This window comes from Camelus bactrianus, chromosome 1 (genome assembly GCF_048773025.1).
Source record: "Camelus bactrianus isolate YW-2024 breed Bactrian camel chromosome 1, ASM4877302v1, whole genome shotgun sequence".
NCBI lineage: Eukaryota > Metazoa > Chordata > Mammalia > Artiodactyla > Camelidae > Camelus > Camelus bactrianus.
This window is the reverse complement of record NC_133539.1, coordinates 41,881,113-41,902,104: the sequence shown is the minus strand read 5'-3', so window position 1 is coordinate 41,902,104 and position 20,992 is coordinate 41,881,113. Positions and strand designations below refer to the sequence as shown.

The window sequence follows — 20,992 nt, the reverse complement described above, 5'->3', positions numbered from 1 at the left end:
AGGTATAAAGAAGGTGGATGGCAATAGAAAGAGAAAACAAGACACAAGTTTCAAGTTTCCTCTGTGAAACTTCACTAGGTTTCCCTGAACTTCTTTCTGAACAAGGAAGAACTATGAAGGGTTCCTTCATTTTGCTCAGAACTCTTGTAGTTGCAAGTAGTAGAAGCCCCATTCTGGCTGGCTTAAGCAAAACATAAAATGAGTGTTTGTGGACTCGCATAACTGATAACTGTAGGAGTTGGATAGCTTCTGGTATGACTGTATTTATTTTAGGCACTGGTTCTCAAGGTGTGGCCTGGTGACCTCTGGGTTCCCTGGGACCTTTTTGGGTCTGTGAGGTCAAAGTTTTTCATAATTTTAAGCCATTGTTTGCCTTTTCCTCGTATTCTCCCACGTGTGTTCAGTAGAGTTTTTCCAGAGGCTACATGACATGTATCACAGCAAATTGAATACAGAAGCATATAGGGGAAATCATCTGCTTTTTATTAAGCCAGATGTTAAAGAGATTTGCGAAAAGTAAAATAATGCCATTCTAATTTGGGGGGGAAATGATGTTATTTTAAAATATTTTAGGTATGTTAACATGCAGTATGTTTATTGTTTGTTTTAAAATGACTTAATAAAGAAAAATTCCCTCTGTAGAAGACCCACAAAAACTCTGATTACCCTACTTTTCTGGAATGTGGTCATGAAGCAGGAATTAAGTATAATACACTTGTAAGCATGAGAGTAAAAATGGAAGTTTGTATGCTAAAGATCACTCATGAGAAGCTTCTGAAACCTTTCTTCATACTATATTGAAACTATGTGTTTAAATTATTTATAACTGCCCAAAAGATGAATATCTTATTTTCAAGTTCACAGCGTATCTAAGCTGTGAATTAGGTGGGGACACAGATAAAAAATTATTGGCACCAGAAACAGGTTTACTGAAAGTTGAATGAAATGATTTAAATGCATGGGTCACTCAAGGGAGAATGACCATTAGAAATGTTTGCCAACAACAACAATAAAAGTATAACAGATATGTTAAAGTCATAGGTCACAATTTTCAAATGAATTTTTGAATTAAAACAGGAAAGTTGAAGTAAATTTCCTATTATCACCTGTGCAGGCAAAATCCTTGGAGATCTGTGTTTATTCTCATTTGTAGTTAAGGATACATATGTTTTTTGAGTACTTATATACTAATAAGTCTGCTAAGAATTTTGGAAACTTTATAATTCTTTCAAAAGCCTTCTGAGGTGGTTATTATTTCTGATTTACAGTTGGGACCCTGGAATTTAGGCAGGGTAAGCAACTGTTAGCAATGTAAGTAAGAAGCAGAGCCAGGATTCAAAATCTGGTCTTTTGATTACAAAATATATAGTTTTAACCTCTTTTACTGTCATAGGATGTTAGTGAACCTTACTTGGAAAAAAGGTTTCATGGACAAATAAGTGTGACAACTGTTACAGGAAAAATTTATTTACTTCAGGATTTTTCAGATCTTTTGCTCTACTGCTGTACATTTTGCCCCTCCAGGAGAGTGACTGAACATGCAGTGTTTCTCAGACTTGCTTAATTTTGAAACTCTTCCCTTCTCCCCTAGTTTCGTCTTGAGCATCTGGTGTCCCATAATGATATACACCTTTCTTTTTTCAGTAGGCCCAGGTGATGTCTGCATATTTTACATTAAGTCTAATGAACCATAATTGAAATTCAAAACCAGAATCTACAATTCATCATGATAAAACTACTTTATTTGCAGTGATGTTAGCTGAAGCCATTGGAATGAATAGAATTACCTGCAGAAACCGTATGGAGTGAGAAAAGTCTTGGATCACGTATATTTAATTTCAAAGTAGGGAGGAAGAGACACTGGTAAGCAGTTAGATAGGCAGGTTAGAAGGCATGTGATACTCTTGGGAAGCAAGGGAGGAGAGTAAAAAGCAATGTGAATCAGAGAGTTAAATAGTTGGAGGATGCTGGATTTGGCAATTAGGAGATTACTTTTTTACCACTGATTTTAGTTAGTAGAGCAGTATGGACAAAAGATTTCAGGAGGCTAAATGAATGAGTGGTGGTGAGGAAACAAAATGAGATGTGAGGGAAAGATTTCTGGAACAAGCTTGAGTATGAAATTAGATAGAAAAAATATTAAAAAAAAACTATTTGAGGAGGGTGGGAAGGGATAGACTGGGAGTTCAAAATTTGTAGATACTGGCAGGCATATGTAGAATAGATAAAGAAAATTATACTGTATAGCACAGGGAAATATATACAAGATCTTGTAGCTCACAGCGAAAAAAAATGTGACAATGAATATGTGTACGTTCATGTATAACTGAAAAATTGTGCTTAACACTGGAATTTGATACAACATTGTAAAATGACTATAACTCAATAAAAAAATGTTAAAAAAAAAACTGTTTGGAGGGTGGGGTATAGCTCAGTGGTAGAGTGCATGCCTAGCAAGCACAAGGTCCTGGGTTCAATCACCCATTACCTCCATTAAATAAATAAACCTAATTACCTTATCCCCCAAAAAACTTAAAAAAAAAAAACTTAAAAAAAGACTATTAAAACCAGCTTGGTCTGGAGTGGGGAAGCGGTCAGTGAGGAGAGAAAGATACCAGGTAGGAAATAATTGATAGGGTAAGGTTGCAGAAGAAATGGGGGAGGATGGAATCAAAGCACAGTTTTTTAAGACATGGAGAAGGAAGGTAAGGGGATAAAGATAAGGATAAATTTTGAAAAGTTAAGGATACTGCAGACTTGGCTTCTAAGTGAAGTAGAAGGCAAGATCATCTTTTGAGAAAGGGGACTTCAAGTGGTATTGGAGCTCAAAATAGAATAGGAGGTCAATTAGGGATGAATAAAAGAACTATTAACTAATTTTGAAAGACTTTCAAAGTCTGAAAAATACTCATAAGTGTGAGTATGTAGATGGTAGCAGTTGTGGTTCCAACAATTATGTGACTTTCTTCAGCAGTGCTAAGAAGTCCAGGAGCAAGAATTTGGGGGAAAAGCAAGAATTGTTTTACTTAGGGTTAAAGGGTGTTACAAGATGGAGGGGTGAAAAATGGGTTCAGTGTGAGTGAGGAAATGGACAGGACAAAACATAGTATGTTGTAGAATTAGAGGTTCACATATGTGAATTTGAGAAGTGTAACAGTATTCCTTAAATCCATTCATGCATACATGTTGCTGAAATGGGGATGTGATTGTGTAGAAGTTTGTTGGAGTAGAGTAAATTGAGTCCATCGTACCTTGAGTGAGTTGATTTTCGGAAGTTTTAGAGCTTCCGTTTGATGGTCGACTTTAATCAGAGAGGAAAGCTATGAATCACATATGAGAGTGTTTTAGGAATGTTGGAGAAGGTCTTGGGTCAGTACATGGCAATTACAAATATGGGTGAGGTAATAATACATACAACTTTGGAAATTTTAAAGGAAGAGTTACTGTAATAAAGATGGAATATTAATTGGATGTAATGGTGAAGGAAAGAGATTGTTAATCCCTACCTCTGTTTTTATAAGTGGGACAAGAATCTTCTTGAGTCTTAAAAAAATAGTGTGGTCAATAAAAAGCTATATAATATAACAATAATTTATGATATATAATTTATGTAATAAAAAGTAATAAAAGGTATTCAGGTAAACTAAGGTGGAGGAAATGTTCAAGGAAATGTTTTAGAATTTAAGGAAATTGTTTTGACTTTCGAAAGGAATTTGGTGGGCTAGGGAAGAGATAGAGAAGAGTGTAGATGACAACTCTATTTCAATAAAAATAAAAATATATATAACAAAACAAAAAGTGTTAAAAAGACATGTGTTAAAGGAACAAGTTTAAAAAACAAAAGCATGTAGATGAAAAGGTAGGGTGAGGAGAACTGAGAGAATAGCAAGGTAATAAGCTGAAGGGATTGACATTTAGGGTGGTGATTGTGATTCCCAGGCCTGTTGATGGAAGGCAGAGGACTGGAAAGTAGATTAGAGGGATATGGTAACACAGGGAATGGATTATGGATAGGATTGAGTATCCCTGAAGATCTAGACTGGAATTTTTCTATAATGGTGCCATCTCAAACCTGCGTCTCAGATACCTAACTCTAATACGAGTCTTTAATAATTTAGGAGGCTGGCTAATGTGGGCTGCTTCATCATATATACCTATGTTGACGCACTTCTTGGCAGCACGTTGCACTGTCCTTCCACCCATTTCTGCCTATCTAAAACTTACTCATTATCTAAAACTTACTTCAAAGCCCAGTCCAATTGTTCCTTTCCAGGAACTATCTCCTAATGAACTCAGACTTAAAAATATATATGCCTATTTCTGAACTTCCACAGGTCTTCGTGCCTCTTACTTGATGTTTATCAGATTTGTATAACCTGTAAGTGTTACACTGTTAACTAGGTGACAGCAACTGTCTTATTCATCTTATGTCCCCATAGCATCCAGCATACTTAGAGTGTACTGAAGAGTGGTAAGAATACCACTCTGGAATCAGACCAGTGATGGATTAACATGATGACCTTGAGCAAGTTATTTGGATTTTTCAAACCTAAATTTTTCATCTGTAAAATAGAGGTAATACCATTCCTGAACTCACAAGGCTTTTGTAAAGATAAAATTTGTGCAAAATAGTGCCTAGCAGTGGTAATTACTATTATTTTAAATAAATGTTTATAGAATAAATAAGTGAATGAATGATTCCACAAACTACTTGGGAAAATGTCATGCTTTTTAATTGTTTAACTCGTATATATAGAATGAGAATAATTAGAGTGATTTTCCTACATGCTGATACTAATATACTAAGGTCTCTTAAAGAGGGATATTAAAATTTTTTTTAAGTTCTCAACATGATGCTTGGCATGCAGCAGTGGGTTTTTTAAAAATTGGAGTATAGTCTTTTTACAATGTTGTATCAATTTCTAGTGTACAGATACATGTACATGCATATATTCCTTTTCATTCTCTTTTTCATTATAGGTTACCACAAGATACTGAATATAGTTCCTTGTGCTGCACAGTAGAAACTTGTTTATTTTATATGTAGTAGTTAGTATCTGCAAATCTCAAACTCCCAATTCATCCCTTTCCATCCCCTTCCCCTCTGGTAACCATAAGTTTATTTTCTATGTCTGTGAGTCTGTTTCTGTTTTGAAAAAAGTTCATTTGTCTTTTTTTTTTTTTAATTTAAAGATTCTGCATATGAGTGATATATGGTATTTTTCCTTCTCTTTCTGGCTTACTTCACTTAGAATGACATTGTCTAGATCCATCCATGTTGCTGCAAATGGCATTATTTTATTATTTTTTTATGGCTGAGTAGTATTCCATTGTATAAATATACCACAGCTTCTTTATCCAGTCATCTGTCAATGGACATTTGGATTGTTTCCATGTCTTGGCTATTGTAAATAGTACTGCTATGAACATTGGGGTGCATGTGTCTTTTTGAATTAAGGTTCCCTCTGGATATATGCCCAGGAGTGGGATTGCTGGATCATATGTTAAGTATATTTTTAGTTTTTTGAGGGATCTCCATAATGTTTTCCATCATTTAATGTTAAATGATAATTTTTTTACCATGTCTTTGTAGAAATTGTCACAGAAGGAAAAAGGAAAAAGTCTTCATCTTCGGAGTTACATAAAGTATGTATTAGTTTTGTTCTTAACCTTTGCATTATCTTTAGAATTACTAATATTGAAAATATTTTGGTGTTTGTTTTTTTAATAAAATTTTAAAGAAAATACTGTAAATACTTAACTAATCAGTGGTTTCTGTGGAATGGTATATCCTAATTAATTGAGAGTTAACTAGGAAACTCTTTCTTGGGCCAACCTTGTTTAAATCATTGTGAAATGTACTAGTATCCTTTCCAGGTCTTTTTTTCAGATTTATATAAAACAGAGCTAGCATTTCTTTGATGACTGATATGTTAGAGCACCTTAGGTTTATTCATTATGATGCTATAGATGTTGGAAAGCTGTGTTCAAGTCATGTGGTGAAAATTACTATTTAGAATATGTCCTGTTAAACATCTTTTTTTTTTCCATTTATGTATTCTTCTGTATAAGCTAAGAGTAGCAACACAAGCAAAATGAAGTTTCTGCCTACATAGGAGATGTTTAAAAACATTGATCTGTTTTTAGAAAGATAATATTTTCCTAGGGAATTTTGTGATTTAAATGCTTTAAATACTTTGATGTGCACTATAATAATTTATTATAGACTTTTCTCTGAAGCATTCTAATTATACACAGAGGACTTTAATTTGGTATGTTTTGTGGACTAAAGAGGGAGAAGAAGAAATCATAAAGGAGGGCTGTGAGAGGAATCAAGAGTACCTTGCAACACTACACAGAGATCTTGACTTTAAGTACTCTTTCTCTATCTTGGCTTCCTTCAGATTTGAGGGATGTAGTCCCTTCACTTAAAATTCAGGATTTAGCTAGCTTAAGTGAGGTAAATAAGGGAGGTAAAAAAGAAAATTTTACATTGTTACTGTACCCAGTTTTAAATACCACTGTATTGACTACTACTCTTTTTTTCCATTTAATGCCTTCAGTGAAGTGAAATTCTCTGCTTTAGGCTATTGCTTCATGCAGCTTAATCTGAAATTCTTTCATTAGAACTTTAAGATATTGAGTAAATATATTTCCCTTTCTAATTTTTAGTTGTAGAACATCAATTTTTTTCAAAAGTGATTATTTTTTAATACCAGGGACAGCATTTTTAAAAATTGAAGTATAGTTGATTTACAACAGCATTTTAAAAAACTTTTCATTTTCAAGTAACTTTAGATTTACAGAAATAGTACAGAGTTCCCATCTACCCTTTACTCAGCTTCTGCTAATGTTAATATGTTACATTACCGTAGTAAAATTATCAAGATAAAGAAATTAACATAAGTATAATATTTTAAACTACAGACATTATTTGGATTTCTTCAATTTTTCCACTGATGTCATTTTTCTATTTCAGGATCTAATCCAGGATCCCACATTGCATTGATTTCCTTCTGTCTGTGACAGTTCTTGTCTTTTTTCTTTCCTGACAAGGACGCTTAAAGAATGCTGGTCAATATTTTGTTGAATAACCCTCAGTCTGAGTTTGTCTCATGTTTCTAATCATGCATGATTAGATTAAGGGTATGGTTTTTTGGGAGGAATACCATAGAAATATTGTGCCCTTCTCAGTATATCCTGTCAGGGAACACGTGATGATGATAAGTCTTATTACTGGTGATGTCAGTCTTGATCACCTGGTTAAGATGGTATCTGCCTGGTTACTCTGTTGTAGAGTTGCTCTTTCCATTTGTAATAAGTAGATATCTTGGGAGACGTATTTTGTGTTTTTTCCCCCAGTTTTATTGAGATATAATTAACATACAGGACTCAATAAGTTTCAGGTGTACAGTAAAATGATTTGACTTAACATATATCATGAAAGGATTACCACAGTAGGTTTAGTGAGCATCCATCATCTTGTATAGGTACAACATTAAAAAAACAGAAAAAAATAATTTTTCCTTGTGATGAGAACTCTTAGGATTTACTCTCTTAACTTTCATTTGTAACTTAGAGCAGTGTTAATTATCTTTATCATGTTTTACATTACATCCCTAGTACTTGTCTATCTTATAACTGGAAGTTTGAGTTGGGAGAGATATTTTGAATCTATGCAGATACACTGTTTGTTCTCAATCTTTCACCCTCTTTTTTAGCATCTAGCAGTGCATCTTACCTGCAACAATTAATAAGCAATATTCTATTGGTGATTTTCTATTTTCTTCATTCCTCTATATTTATTAATTAAAATTCTTCTGGAAGGGTGAGTTGTCCCTCTTCCCTCACTTATTTATTTATTCATTATTTACATATATCAATATGGACTCATAGGTATTTATTTTATTTTATGTGTTATAATCTACTACTGTCATTAATGGTTTTGTTGATCAAAGAATTCCAGCTTTGGCATTGGGAGATCTTTCAGGATGACTCCTGTGCCCTTTTGACATGCTCCTTTTTTTTTTTTTTTGACCGCCTCCTTATTTTCTGGTACTGCAAGGGACTTTCCAAGGGGCCCTGATTCTTTTTATTGAAGAATGGTCTTTAGAACCAGATCTGGGTGTTAGGTGTGCTCTTTGCTGCTGGGGTATCATTGTTTCTAGGCTATCTCAATAGACAGGACTAGAAAAATATATGTATACTAACCCATACACATACATACTAATCTGTATATATTTATTTCTCTAACTACTTTTCTGTACAACTGAAAAAAAAACCCCATGAGTTCAGTACTGTTACGTCTGATTCCAGTCCAATACCACAGGGCTTATTCTAGCCTTCCCTCTTTATTTTTAACTTTTTTTCTGTCTTTCATTGTCTACAATATATTTTATTACTTGTTCAACCATAATATGCACACAAAGTTGTACTACTGCTCTTTAAAAATGTAAATTCTTAAAAAATTGGCATATTAAATTTTGGTTAGTAGCTTATATTATTGCTTTTTCTCTCAAGGCAGCTAGGGAAATAAATTACTAAAAGGATTAGAGCATTGATGGATATAGGAACATGATACTGATACATTTTGAGTGTAAAGTATTAAAAAAATATTTCTAACTCAATACTAGATTGTTGTCAAGAAAACGGAAAATTCAAGTACACAAAAAGACCACCTGGATTCAATCAAAATTAATACTAAGGTATATATCCTTCTAGTTTGTCTGCTTATTTATGATAAATATTTAAATATTAACAATTAAAAATCGTAAAATACTGTTTTATAATTAACTTTTTCTACTTAACTATGTATTGTGAACATCATTTTATGAAATCAAATTTAAGCATTTCTCAGTAGATACTTATTGCATACTTAACGTGTGTTGGACACTCTACTGAGCATTAGTACCAGGCATAAGCAGTGGTAAATATTTTTAATGACTACACTGTATTCCATTTTATGGTATATCACAGTTAATTTAACCACTATCCTTTCATTATATTTTTTTCAGTTTAAAAAATTATAAATAGTACTGTAGTTGTTATCCTTGTAGCTAAATCTTTGGAATATCATTATCTACTAAAGTATTCCTGGCCCTTTGATAGGAGCTGGAAATAGATTAATTCAAGGCTTACATCTCCTCTCTGGATAGATGTAGAGTAAGAGTGTGAACACTTTGAACTCTGCTAATGGGGAGATTTTTATAATCTTTGGATTTATACGTGGGAGGCTGAGACTGAAAACTGAAAAACAAGACTTTAATTTTTCCTTGATAAGTCATAGCCATACCCATGAGCAGACCCCAAATTTTCCTTAAATAAATCTTTATATCTATGTAGTGTCCGAACAAATAAGTGATTACAATTCTTAAGTTCTGTACGAAGAACATGGCAGAGATCATCTCAACTCAAACAGTTTAAAGAGCATTTGTTAACAATGTATGATTTGTCAATAGAATGTAGCATCCCTCCCCCCGCCCTGGATTATCCTCTTTGGACTGCACTCTTTTTGAGGGCATACTGCAATGAATTAGGTATAAAATGAACCTCGAAGTAACTGCGTGAATTGAACTGCTGCAAGTCTTGTTTAATAGTATATTTGAATATTAGTAAATAAAATAAATGTCCTTGAGCTTTGTTTTGGGGACATTGTTAGAATTCTTTAAGTGTATTTAAGTATAACTTAAAGGGAAGGGGTTTTAAAACCCATTCTTGCCTTAAAAGATTAAATTTCAGTCTTTAAAGTATTAGGAGACTATTGAAAATACTTGAAAGTGTTAGGAATCCATTCTGATTCTTGTTATGAGGCTTTGCAGAATCATTAGTGGCTTAGAATCTTTTTTAATTGTACACCCTTGAGACCATTATTAAAATGTGTCTAAGAATAGATCAGATTGTTGCAAAAAGACTTATGTCATTATCAATGATTTAATCATTAATAAAAGTGAGTGTAGAAAAAATGGACAAAGTAGTTAGTTTGTATCTAAAGTCTGCTTGCCACTCATACGCAATATTAGACTGAGAGATTTATTGACTAAGAAGCTGCAGCAGAGGTTTTTTTTTGAGCTTTAAATGTTTATTTTTTTCTTGCCTTTAGTAATTGCATGGTACTCCTATTAAAATACAAAACATTTGGAAACTGTAGGAAAATACGAAAATGAAAATAAAAATCACCCACTACATCAGCATTCAGAGATAATTACTGTTAAACATTTTTGTGTGTATCATTTCACATTTGTTTTCTATACATGGATTTTTTTTTTGCTTTATGAAAGAGATCATTTTGTATGTATGATTTTCTTTGCAACTTATGTTGGAAATAATGTCTTATATCATTAATTATTCTTTTGGAACATGTTATTTAATAAATGAAAGTGTCTCATTATTTAGTTTTACCATAGTTTTGTTTAATTGCTCTTTTATTGTCATTGTTTCTGGTTTTTGTATATTGTAAGTAATATATAGTCTATGTCCCTGTTCATAAATATTTTTATGTGTATAAGTTGGTCCTTAAACACAATAGATTTGAACTGTGCTGGTTCACCTACATACGGAATTTTAAAAATAAATATTTTAGGACTATACAATCCGTAGTTGGTTGAACCTGGGGATGTGAAACTGTGGATACGAGGGGCTGATGATAAAGTTACTCAGACTTTCAACTGTGCAGGGGTGCAGTGCCCCAACTCCTGAGTTGTTCAAGGGTCATTGATACTTTGATTTTCATGCCTCTTGATGTTTATTTTGAGTTTTAATAAATCTCCTATTTCTATACTTTTGGGGGAAGCAGAGACTGCTCTTTTTGAAAATAAGGTAGATTATGTTTTGTGTTGTTCCTAATGGAAGAATACATGAATATTTATTAGGGCAAATAATTTATTGACGTTGAGTCGAAGCCACTCACAGGTAAAATAGTAAAAACCGCTGTGCAAAAAGGATATAAAATATATCTTCCACAGAAGACATCAACAGTCTTCTATAAGATAGACATTTTGCAAAATACTCAAAACCTATACCCAACTCTTTTTAAAATAGCAGTTGTTCTCCTTCAAGTTTGACCTTGGTATCTTTTCAGGTTATTACTAGGGCTGTGTAACAAATTACCCCCAAACTTAACAGTTTAAACTTCTTTTGCTTATGAATCTGTTGTCTGGGCAGGGTTCAGTTGGAGATAGCTTTTCCTTATTTTAGTTGATGTTAGCTAGGTTTGCTTCGAGGCTGGGGCCTGGAATCATCTTAAAGGATCACTCACTTATCTTCATACCTGTGTTGGGAAGACTCAGATATCTTGATGTATATCTATTCTTTTTAGCCTTTTCATGTGATCTTTGCAGCACAGCAACTTCAGGGTGTCCAAGACTTTTTTAACCTATGGCTCAGGGCTCCCAAGGCATGTGTACTGAGAGACAGAGAGAAAGGGGAAAAGACAGGAAAGAAGGGAGAACACACAAGTACGTGAGAGCCAGGCTGAAGCAGTGCAGCTCCATGTATCGCCTTTTATGATCTAGCCTTGGAATTCCAGTCACAGTTCTGCTTAGATTCAAGGGGAAGAAACGTAGACCACACCTGATGTTGGAGAAATGGTCAGTGTCACATTGTAAAAAGGGGATGTGGGATGTGGAATATTGATATGACCATCTGTGGACAATACAGTGTGCCACAGTGTCTAATAGAGGCTAAATATCCTACTCACAAAGGATCCATGGGTGTGATTAGCCCGAATCCCTTATTTTACTCCCTGAGAGAACAACTCTTGTTCCCTCGTTAAGAATATGAAGGAAATGACTGATTGAGAGAAAATGTTGTTTTTGCAGATAAAAAATTATAAAGAGGTACCTTTTTATATAGATTTGGTATAAATAATTAAGACATTACTGGTGCCCAGGATTAACACAGAAATGCTAATGAAATAAAAGAGTTGAGTACCCTTTCTTCAGATTTATTTTATCCTCCTGACTTAATGCTTTACTCTCATTGAAATCATTTTATGGTTGTTAGTGGGTGTAGTTGATATAGTGCTTTATTATATGTCATATAATAAGCTGAACTTGATGCTTAAGCATCATTTATAATGTGAAAGTTAAATTACTTCAGATCCAAACAAATGATTTCAAACTCGTGGCTGCAATCTGTATGTTCGTTCATTTGTTTATTCAGTGTATCATGAGCGATACACTTTGGAGGTATAAAGATCAGGGCAATCTCTTTAGTGACCTCCACAGTCTGCAGAAGAAAACAGACATGTAGATGAATAATTATAATATAGTATGATATGTGTAATATCAGTTACCAAGTTCTAATACCCAGAGAAAGGAATGCCTTGGTGTGGCAGTGACAGTTGTGTGGATAAGAGAATAATTTTGTGCAGAATCTGAAGTATTTTAACAAGGGAGAATTAGAGGGGAGAGCATTCTGGGTTGAAGGATCAGCACTTACAAAGGGCTAGAGATATAATATATGTTTGAAAAAGATTGAATAAACTCAATGTTGTTGGAGTATCGAGTTTGTGATGTGTGGGTGATGTCAAGGAGCCCAGATTGTTAAGAGTTTTATCTGTAAGTAATGGAAGCCATTATTGTATTTTAAGATTGTACCATAATTATATTTGTGTATTAGGGAACTCTGGGGAAAGCATTTGAAAAATTAGAAGGGGGAGAAATTGTAGGTAAGAATAGTTAGGAAGTTATTGTGGTACTTCATTTACCTACCTTTATACTGAATGAGAGATTTTTTTACAAATTATATTTAACTGCCTATAAATTAAGCACTGAAATTAAAACTCTTTAAAAGTAATAGCAAAATATTAATGCGGATAATATAATAGTTCTTTTAGGTCATTGGCTTTTATTTATATTTCACTTAAACTGATTATTTTCTCATTCTGGATTTAGATAACGAAGATGTTAAATGCAAAACCAGAGGATATTTGTGTTCAGTCACCACTGTCCAAACTCAGACGCTCAGAACGCTGGGATCTCCCTTTGCAGGGGGTAAATAAAAACTTTTCTTTTAAGTATGTGGCGTTATTTGGTATGTTTAAAATATTTTAATAAAGCTGAATTTTTATTTTCCTATTATGTCCTTTTTTGGTTTTCCTGTGTTATATAATTTTAAATGAATTTATTTCTGGCATATGTTGAAGAGATTAGATTTTTTTTTTTGTTTTTTGTTTTTTTTTTACTTTAAATCTAAGAATACTGTATTATGCATGGTTGTTTTCTTCATGAAATTTTAATCTCATTATTGTGAAATATATTGTATTTTACATTTATGAGACTGTTAAGCTTTTTAGAATCACTTGCTTTTTTTTCTCTTGTTTTGTAAATTTGAGAAAGTATATCTTCAAGGGTGACACAAATGTATTCTAAAAGATATCGTGATTATAAATCTGAACTAATTTTATCACTGTTAAGTATTACTGTAGAGTTCTCATGAGTATGGCTTAAGATAGTATTTTTTAAATGTTTTTTTTTCCCCTTCACTTGCACAACTCATCATCAATGTTTTAAAAATAGAATTTTTCTCATACTTTCCAATTTTTCCAGTTGAGACTATACATATTAATCTGCTGGGCTAACATAACAAAATACCACAGGTCAGGTGGCTTCAACAACAGAAAGTTATTTTCTCAGAGTTCTGGAGGCTGAAAGTCCAGGATCAAGGTGCTAGCAGGGTTGGTGTCTCCAAGGCCTCTCTCCTAGGCTTATAGGTGGCCACCTTCTTGCTGTATCCTCACATGATCTCTTTTCTGTGCATCCACATCCCTTGGAGTTTCCTCCTCTTCTTATAAGGACACTAGTCCTGTAGGATTAGATTCCCACCCTTAGGACCTCATTTAAACTTAATTACCTCTGTGAAGGCCCTGTCTCCACATATAGTCATATTAATGGTTAGGGCTTCAACATATGGATTTTGGAAGAGACAATCCAGTTCCTAACAGTAGCATTTTAGGATAACAGACTTTAAGTCACCTTGAATATATGTGTTTTCATGTTACAGGCAAGAAAAATTAACCATTTATTATAACTTGTTCTCAGAGGAAAGATTTATCATTGGTATTAATTGCTTTAACATTATTTAAAATTTTAATTATTAAATAATAATTTGTTCTTTATACAGTGTACAAAAAAGAAAAGCATATTGCCCACATATGAGTTTATGTTATTTTTTGATCATTGCTGAAGAGGGATCATGAAATACATCTAATTCTGTTCTTTGCCGTTTTCAGTTAGTAATATCTTTAAATTTTTTTATATTTTGACACATTTAGATCTACTTCTTTGTTTATTTTTTGTTGGCCTTCCAGTACTCCAAAGATATACTGTATATTGTAATTTATTCACTTAGTACATTGATAGTAGACAGTTTGGTTGTTTCTGGTGTTTTACTAATAGAAACCGTGTTGTAGTGAACATCATTTTTCATAAACAGGGAACCATTTTTGGGTGGGATCACTGGGTCTAAGGGAATTTGAATATTAAATTTTAATAAATATTGCAAAATTATCTCACAGAAAATTTCTACGAATTTATATTGCCACCAGTGAGAGCTCCCATATTTCTACAAATTTACTAGCACTGGGCATTATCATGCAGTAAAATTGTTGCCAATGGAAGAAAACAACATTATTTTAAGAAAATTTTATCTCTTTACATTTACATATTTTATGTTTTAGAATATTGAATGGAGTAAAAAGATACATATGTATCATTTTAAATATACACATACACAGTCTCTTGGAAGTAGACATGATTTTTGTTAGGTTTGTTTTCTTAAAGAGGATCTTACCAGATGTGTTTTTTCCTTTACCCTGTATAATCTTCATTTAGCTTTCATCCTTCAAAAAGATGTGGTTCACCGGACAGCTCTTTAGGTATTAAGTCTTTGTGTTATATAATCTGCTGTCCTCTCTCTTCCTTACCTCCTCTTCCTTTCAGCAGTCTCCTTTTCCTGAGAAGTAATGACTTATTTTCTCCTTTAATTCTCTCTAACTCACTGAATGAACTAAACCTCCTCAGAGACATATTTTCTTTTCCTGTGACTAGTTTCCCACTCTAGTTGGGTGTCTATCTTTTTAGTATAGTGATACTTAACTTTGGGGGAATCTACATCCTATTTGAGATTTGAAGTGGCATATGTCAGTGTTACCTTGCTTCCTTTTTGCTTTAGACTTCACAGTATTTGCTGTGTGCTTTATTGTTACTGGAGTTTGAAGCATTACCAAAACCTTGCTTCGTTGTTTCACCCATATGCCGTAGGTTTCAATGAAAAAAAAAAAAAGGATAAATGCCATTTTCTATAGTCCATAGCAGAATTTTATCTTATGTATTTATTTGTGGTTTTTGTTGAGACATAATTATATAAAATAGGCTGCACAAATCTTAGGCATATAATTGAATGAGCTTTGACTAATTTAACACATGCAACCAATATCTTAATGAAATAGAGCATCGTCACGGGCCTTAAAAGTTCCCTTATGTCTCTTTCCATTGTGTCTTCTCTTTTCCTGCTGTCCCTGTTCCCACCATGTTCCTCACAACCAATTTTCTGATTTTATATCTGTAAGATAGTTTTGCCTGTTCATACAGTATATACTCTTTTGCGGTTGCCCTCTATTGCTCAGTTAAATGCTGTTGAAACTGATTCCTGTTTTGTATTTATCAGTGATTTGTTCCTTTTTATTGCTAAGTAATATGCTATTATATGAATATAACAGCAATTTAATTCTCATATTGATGGACTTTTGGGCTTGGTTTTAATTTGCATTGCCCTGTTGACTAATGGAGTTATAACATTTTCATATGCTGATTAGCTGCTGTTTATCTTCTTTTTTTTGTAAAGTGTCTGTTCAGATTTTTTGCCCTTTTTAAAATAAATTTTATTGACAGTTTATGTATAATTAAATTAATCTATTTTAAGTGTTCTTTTTTAAACTTAATATTTTTATTGAAGTATATTCAGTTTACAATGCGTCAATTTCTGGTGTATAGCACAATGCTTCAGTCATACATGAACATACATATATTCGTTATCATATTCTTTTTCACCATAAGTTAGCTACAAGATACTGAATATGGTTCTCTGTGCTATACAGTGTAAACTTGTTTACCTATTTTATATATAGTAGTATCTGCAAATCTCAAACTCCCAATTTATCCTTTCCCATTCCCTTCCCCTCTGGTAACCGTATGTTTGTTTTCTATGTCTGTGACATTTTAAGTGTTCTGAATTTTGACAAATGTATATACACTTTTGCAACCACCACTGTAATAAATGGGTCTGTGTGTGTGTGTTTGTATTTATTTATAATTTTTTTCTTGGTGTACACTCTTATGAGTTACAAGACCTGTAGAGACTCCTATAACTCCTATAACTATCATCACAGTGAAGATAGTGTACAGTTCCATCACTCCAAAAAATTCCCTGGTGCTGTCCCCTTTGTAGTTACTCTCTATCCCCATCCCTAATCCATGGTAACGTTGTTTTCTGTACCTGTACTTCTACATTTTCCATAATGTCATATGAATGAAATCACAGAATAAATAATGGGTTTTTTTTAAATAAATAAATGTTTTGAGAGTGACTTTTTCACTCAGCAAAATGCCATTGAGATTTCATCCATGTTGTTGTGTATATCAGTAATTTGTTTAACCATTCCTCCATTGACGACTGAAGGACATATGGGTCGTTTCCAGTTTTTGGCAATTAGGAATAAAGCTGCTATACATACTTGCACACATTTTTTTTAAGCATAAGTTTAAATTTTTCTAGATTAAATGCCTAGAAGTGGGATTCCTGAATCATATGGTAAGTCTATATTTAACTGCAAAAACTGTTTTCCAGACTGGTTATACCAATTTTCATTCCCAGCAGCAATATATGGAGGCTTCTGGGTGTTCTGTAATTTTGTCAGCACTTGGTACTATCTGTTTATTAATTTTTTAATATTAATAGACTTTATTTTTTAGACTAGTTCTAGATTTACTGAAAAATTGAAGGAATAGTACAGGCAGTACCCATAGGCTCTGCCCTGACACAGTTTCCCTATTATTAATATCTTGCATTACTGTGGTACATTTGTTATAATTAGTGAGTCAAATACTGATACATTATTATTTTTTAAAATTGTGATGTAATTGTCATATAACATTTTATTAGTTTTAGGTGTACAACATAATCATTGATACATGTGTAAATTGCAAAATTATTGCCACAATAAACTTAGTAAGTTTAGTTAACATCCACCACCGTACATAGTTACACTTCTTTTTTTTTTTTTTTCTTACGATGAGACTTTTAAGATCTACTCTCCTAGCAGCTTTCAAATATACAATGCAGTATTGTTAACTAAATCCCCTAGGACCTATTTAACTTCTAAGTGGAAGTTTATATCTTTTGACCACCTTCATCCATTTCCTCCAACCCTCAACCCCTGTCTCTGGCAACTGCAAATCTGTTCTCTGTATTGATTTTTTTTTAGTATTCCACGTGTAAATGGCATCATACAGTATTTGTTTTTCTCTGTCTGACTTATTTTACTTAGTATTATGCCCTGGAAGTCCACCCATGTTGTTGAAAATGGCAAGATTCCCTTCTTTTTTTATGGTTGAATAACATTCTGTTAGTGTGTATGTGTGTGTGTGTGTGTGTATGTATGTGTGTACCACATTTTATTTATCCATTCATCAGCTGATGGACACTTAAGTTGTTATGTGCCTTGGCTATTGTAAATAATGCTTCAGTGAACATGGGGTTGAAGATTTTTTTTCAGGTAGTTCTAACAGGTATGTATGGATATCTGTTTTACCTTGCAGTTGCCTAATGGCATATTTTATTGAGCTTCTTTTCTTATGCATATTTGTCATCTGTATATCTTCTTTGGTGAAGTGTATGTTCATATCTTTGTCTCATTTTAAAAATCGGGTTATTTTCTTATTTTTGAGTTTTAATAGTTGATTATATGTTTTGGATACCAGTCCTTTATCAGATACATGTTTGCAAAGATTTTTTTTTCTAGTCTGTGTCTTAACTTTTACTCTTAATAACAGTGTCCTTCACAGAGCAGTTTTTAATTTTAATGAAGTCCAAGTTATCAGTTTTTCCTTCATGGATTGTGCTTTAGGTGTTATATCTAAGAAGTAATTGTTCAACTGAAGGTCACCTAGATTTTCTTCTGTGTTATCTTTTGGGAGTTTTACAGTTTTGCATTTTATATTTAGATCTATGGTCCATTTTCAGTTAATTTTTGTGAAAGGTATAAGATTTGTATCTTTATTTCTTTATACATGGATGTCCAGTTGTTTTTGCATCATTTGTTGAAAAGACTAGCCTTTCTCCATTGAATTGACATTGTTCCCTTGTTAGAAATTAGTTGATTACATTGTGTGGATCTGTTTCTCAGCTGTCTGTTCTGTTGATCTATTTGTCTGTTCTTTCATCAATACCAGGCCTTTTGGTTACTATAACTTTATAGTAAGTCTTGAAGGTGGGAGTATCTATCCTCTGAGCTTGTTCTTTAAAATTGTGTTGGCTATTCTGGGTCTTTCACATTTCTATTTAAAATTTAGAATCAGTCTCTTGATACCCACAAAATAACTTGCTGGAATGTTGATTGGAATTGTGTTGATTTTATAGATCAAGTTGGGAAGAATTGACATCTTGACAGTGTTGAATCTTCTTATCCATGTGCATGGGATATCTGTTTATTTGTATGTTTGATATTTTTCATCAGAATTTTATAGTTTTTTCATATAGATTTTATACGTCTTTTTAAAGATTTGTACCTAAGTGTTTAATTTTCCAGCTAATGTAAATGGTATTGTGTTTTTAACTTCAAATTCTAATAGTAAGAATTTCTTTCATGTAAGAAAGCAATTAATTTTTGTATATTCATCCTATTTCCTGAACCATTGCTATAATTGCTTATTAGTTCAAGAAGTTTTTTTTTTAAATTGATTCTTTGGGATTTTCTTCATAGATACTTATGTCATCTCAAATAAAAGGTTTATTTTTTCTTTCCCAATCTGTATACCTTTTATTTCATTTTCTTGTCATATTTCATTATGTAGGACTTCCAGTATGAGGTTGAATAGGAGTGGTGAAAGGTAACATCCTTGCTTTGTTCTCAATCTTAATATGAAAGCATATGGTTCCTCACCATTAAGTATGTTGGCTGTAGGTTTATTGTAAATATTCTTTATCAGATTAAAAATATTCTCCTTTATTCCTAGTTTGCTGAGAGTTTAAAAAAATCACAAATGGCTTTTGGGTTTTTGTCAAATTCTTTTTCTTCATCTATTGATATGACCATTTCATTTTTCTTCTTTAGCTTGTTGACATTAATGGATTATTCAGATGCTTAACCAACATTTCATACTTGAAATAAATCTCACTTGTTCATGATATATAATTCTATTTATACTTTGTTGGATTTGATTGTGCTGAGAATTTTTGCACCTTGATCGTAAGAGGTATTATGTAGTTTTCTTTTTTTGTAATGTATTTTTCTGGTTTTGGTATTAAGGTAATGCCTGTCTCATAGAATGAGTTTGGAAGTGTTCTGCTTCCATTTTCTGGAAGAAATTGTGGAGAATTTTTATAATTGATTCCTTAAATGTTTGGTAGAATTCACCAGTGACCCAAACTGGGCCCAGTGCTTCCTATTTTGGAAAGTATTAAATACTGATTCAATTTCTTTAATAGATATGGCTATACTCAGATTATGTATTTCTACTTTTGTAAATTTTGGTCAATTCTGTCTTTCAAGGTGTTGGTCCATTTCACTTACATTTTCAAATTTGTGGGCTTTGAGTTGTTTATAGCATTTCTTTATTACTTCTGTATAATGTCCATTTCATCAGTACTGATCCTCCCTCCTTGATTTTTGATATTAGTAATTCATGTCTTCTTTTTTTTTCTTGGTTAACCTGTGTAGAGGTTTATCATTTTTATTGATCTTTTCGAAGAACCAGTTTTTGGTTTAGTTGATTTTCTGCGTTGATTTCCTATTTTCAACTTTATTGATTTCTGCTCTTTTCTTTCTTTCTTTTCTTTTGCTTACTCTGGAATAAATTTGCCCTTCTTTTTGAAATTTCCAAAACTGAAAGTTTAGATTATTGGTTTTAGAATTGTCTCCTTTTTTAATACATGCATTGAATGCTACAGATTTCCTTTTAAGCATGTGAGCTTGAGAAGAGTGTGTATTCTTCTGTTTTTAGTTGAAGTATTCTATAAATATTAATTAGATCCAGTCGATTGATGGTTTTTTTCAGTTCAACGATGTCCTTATTGATTTTCTGCTTGTTGGATCTGTCTATTTCTGATGGAGTCATATTGAAGTCTTTAACTATAATTGTTGATTTGCCTATTTGTCCTTGTATTTCTGTTGGTTTTTGCCTTGTGTATTTTGGTGCTCTGTTGTTAAGCATATATGCAGCAAGGTTTGTTATGTCTTCTTGGAGAATTAACCCATCTATTATTCTGTAATATTCCTCTTTATCCCTGTATCCTCAAAATTTGATACTTTTTTTTTTCCCTTGAAGTCTCAGTCTGGAGTTAATACAGCTACTCTAACTTTCTTTAGTTTTGTTAGAATGGTATATCTTTCTTCATCCCTTTAGTTTTAATCTGTTTGTGTCTTTGTATTTCAAGTGAGTTTATTATATATAATGTAGAGTAGGGTCTTTTTTTTTTTTAAATCATAGGTTGATTTTCAGATATTGAACCACTTTTATGTCCTAGAATAAACTCTAATCAGTCATATTGTATTACTCTTTTTATATATTGCTGGTTTTGATTAGCAAATTTTTGTTGAGTATTTTTGTCTGTACTTACCAGGGATATTGGTCTTTAGTTTTCTTGTACTGTCACTACATCAATTTGGTATCAGTGTAATATTTGCCTTACAGAATGAACTGGGAATTGTTCTCTTGTAGTTGATAGAATAGGTTGTATAGGATTCATTTTATTTTCTTCTCAAATGTTTGTTTGA

The 20,992-nt window shown here is 32.7% G+C and overlaps 1 protein-coding gene across 7 annotated transcripts in view; it reads left to right on the top strand.

Annotated features, from left to right (window-relative positions):
* SENP7 (SUMO specific peptidase 7) overlaps nucleotides 1-20,992 on the top strand; it is a 128,037-nt gene that overhangs the window by 16,073 nt on the left and 90,972 nt on the right. For 6 of the 7 annotated variants that reach the window (XM_010966379.3, XM_045503930.2, XM_045503929.2 and 3 more), the window contains 3 exons: nucleotides 5,594-5,646; nucleotides 8,634-8,705; nucleotides 12,894-12,992. In XM_010966379.3, coding sequence (XP_010964681.1) covers nucleotides 5,594-5,646; nucleotides 8,634-8,705; nucleotides 12,894-12,992 — 224 coding nt within the window. The remainder of the gene's footprint in view (nucleotides 1-5,593; nucleotides 5,647-8,633; nucleotides 8,706-12,893; nucleotides 12,993-20,992) is intronic. The other variant, XM_045503926.2, reaches the window with a different exon arrangement.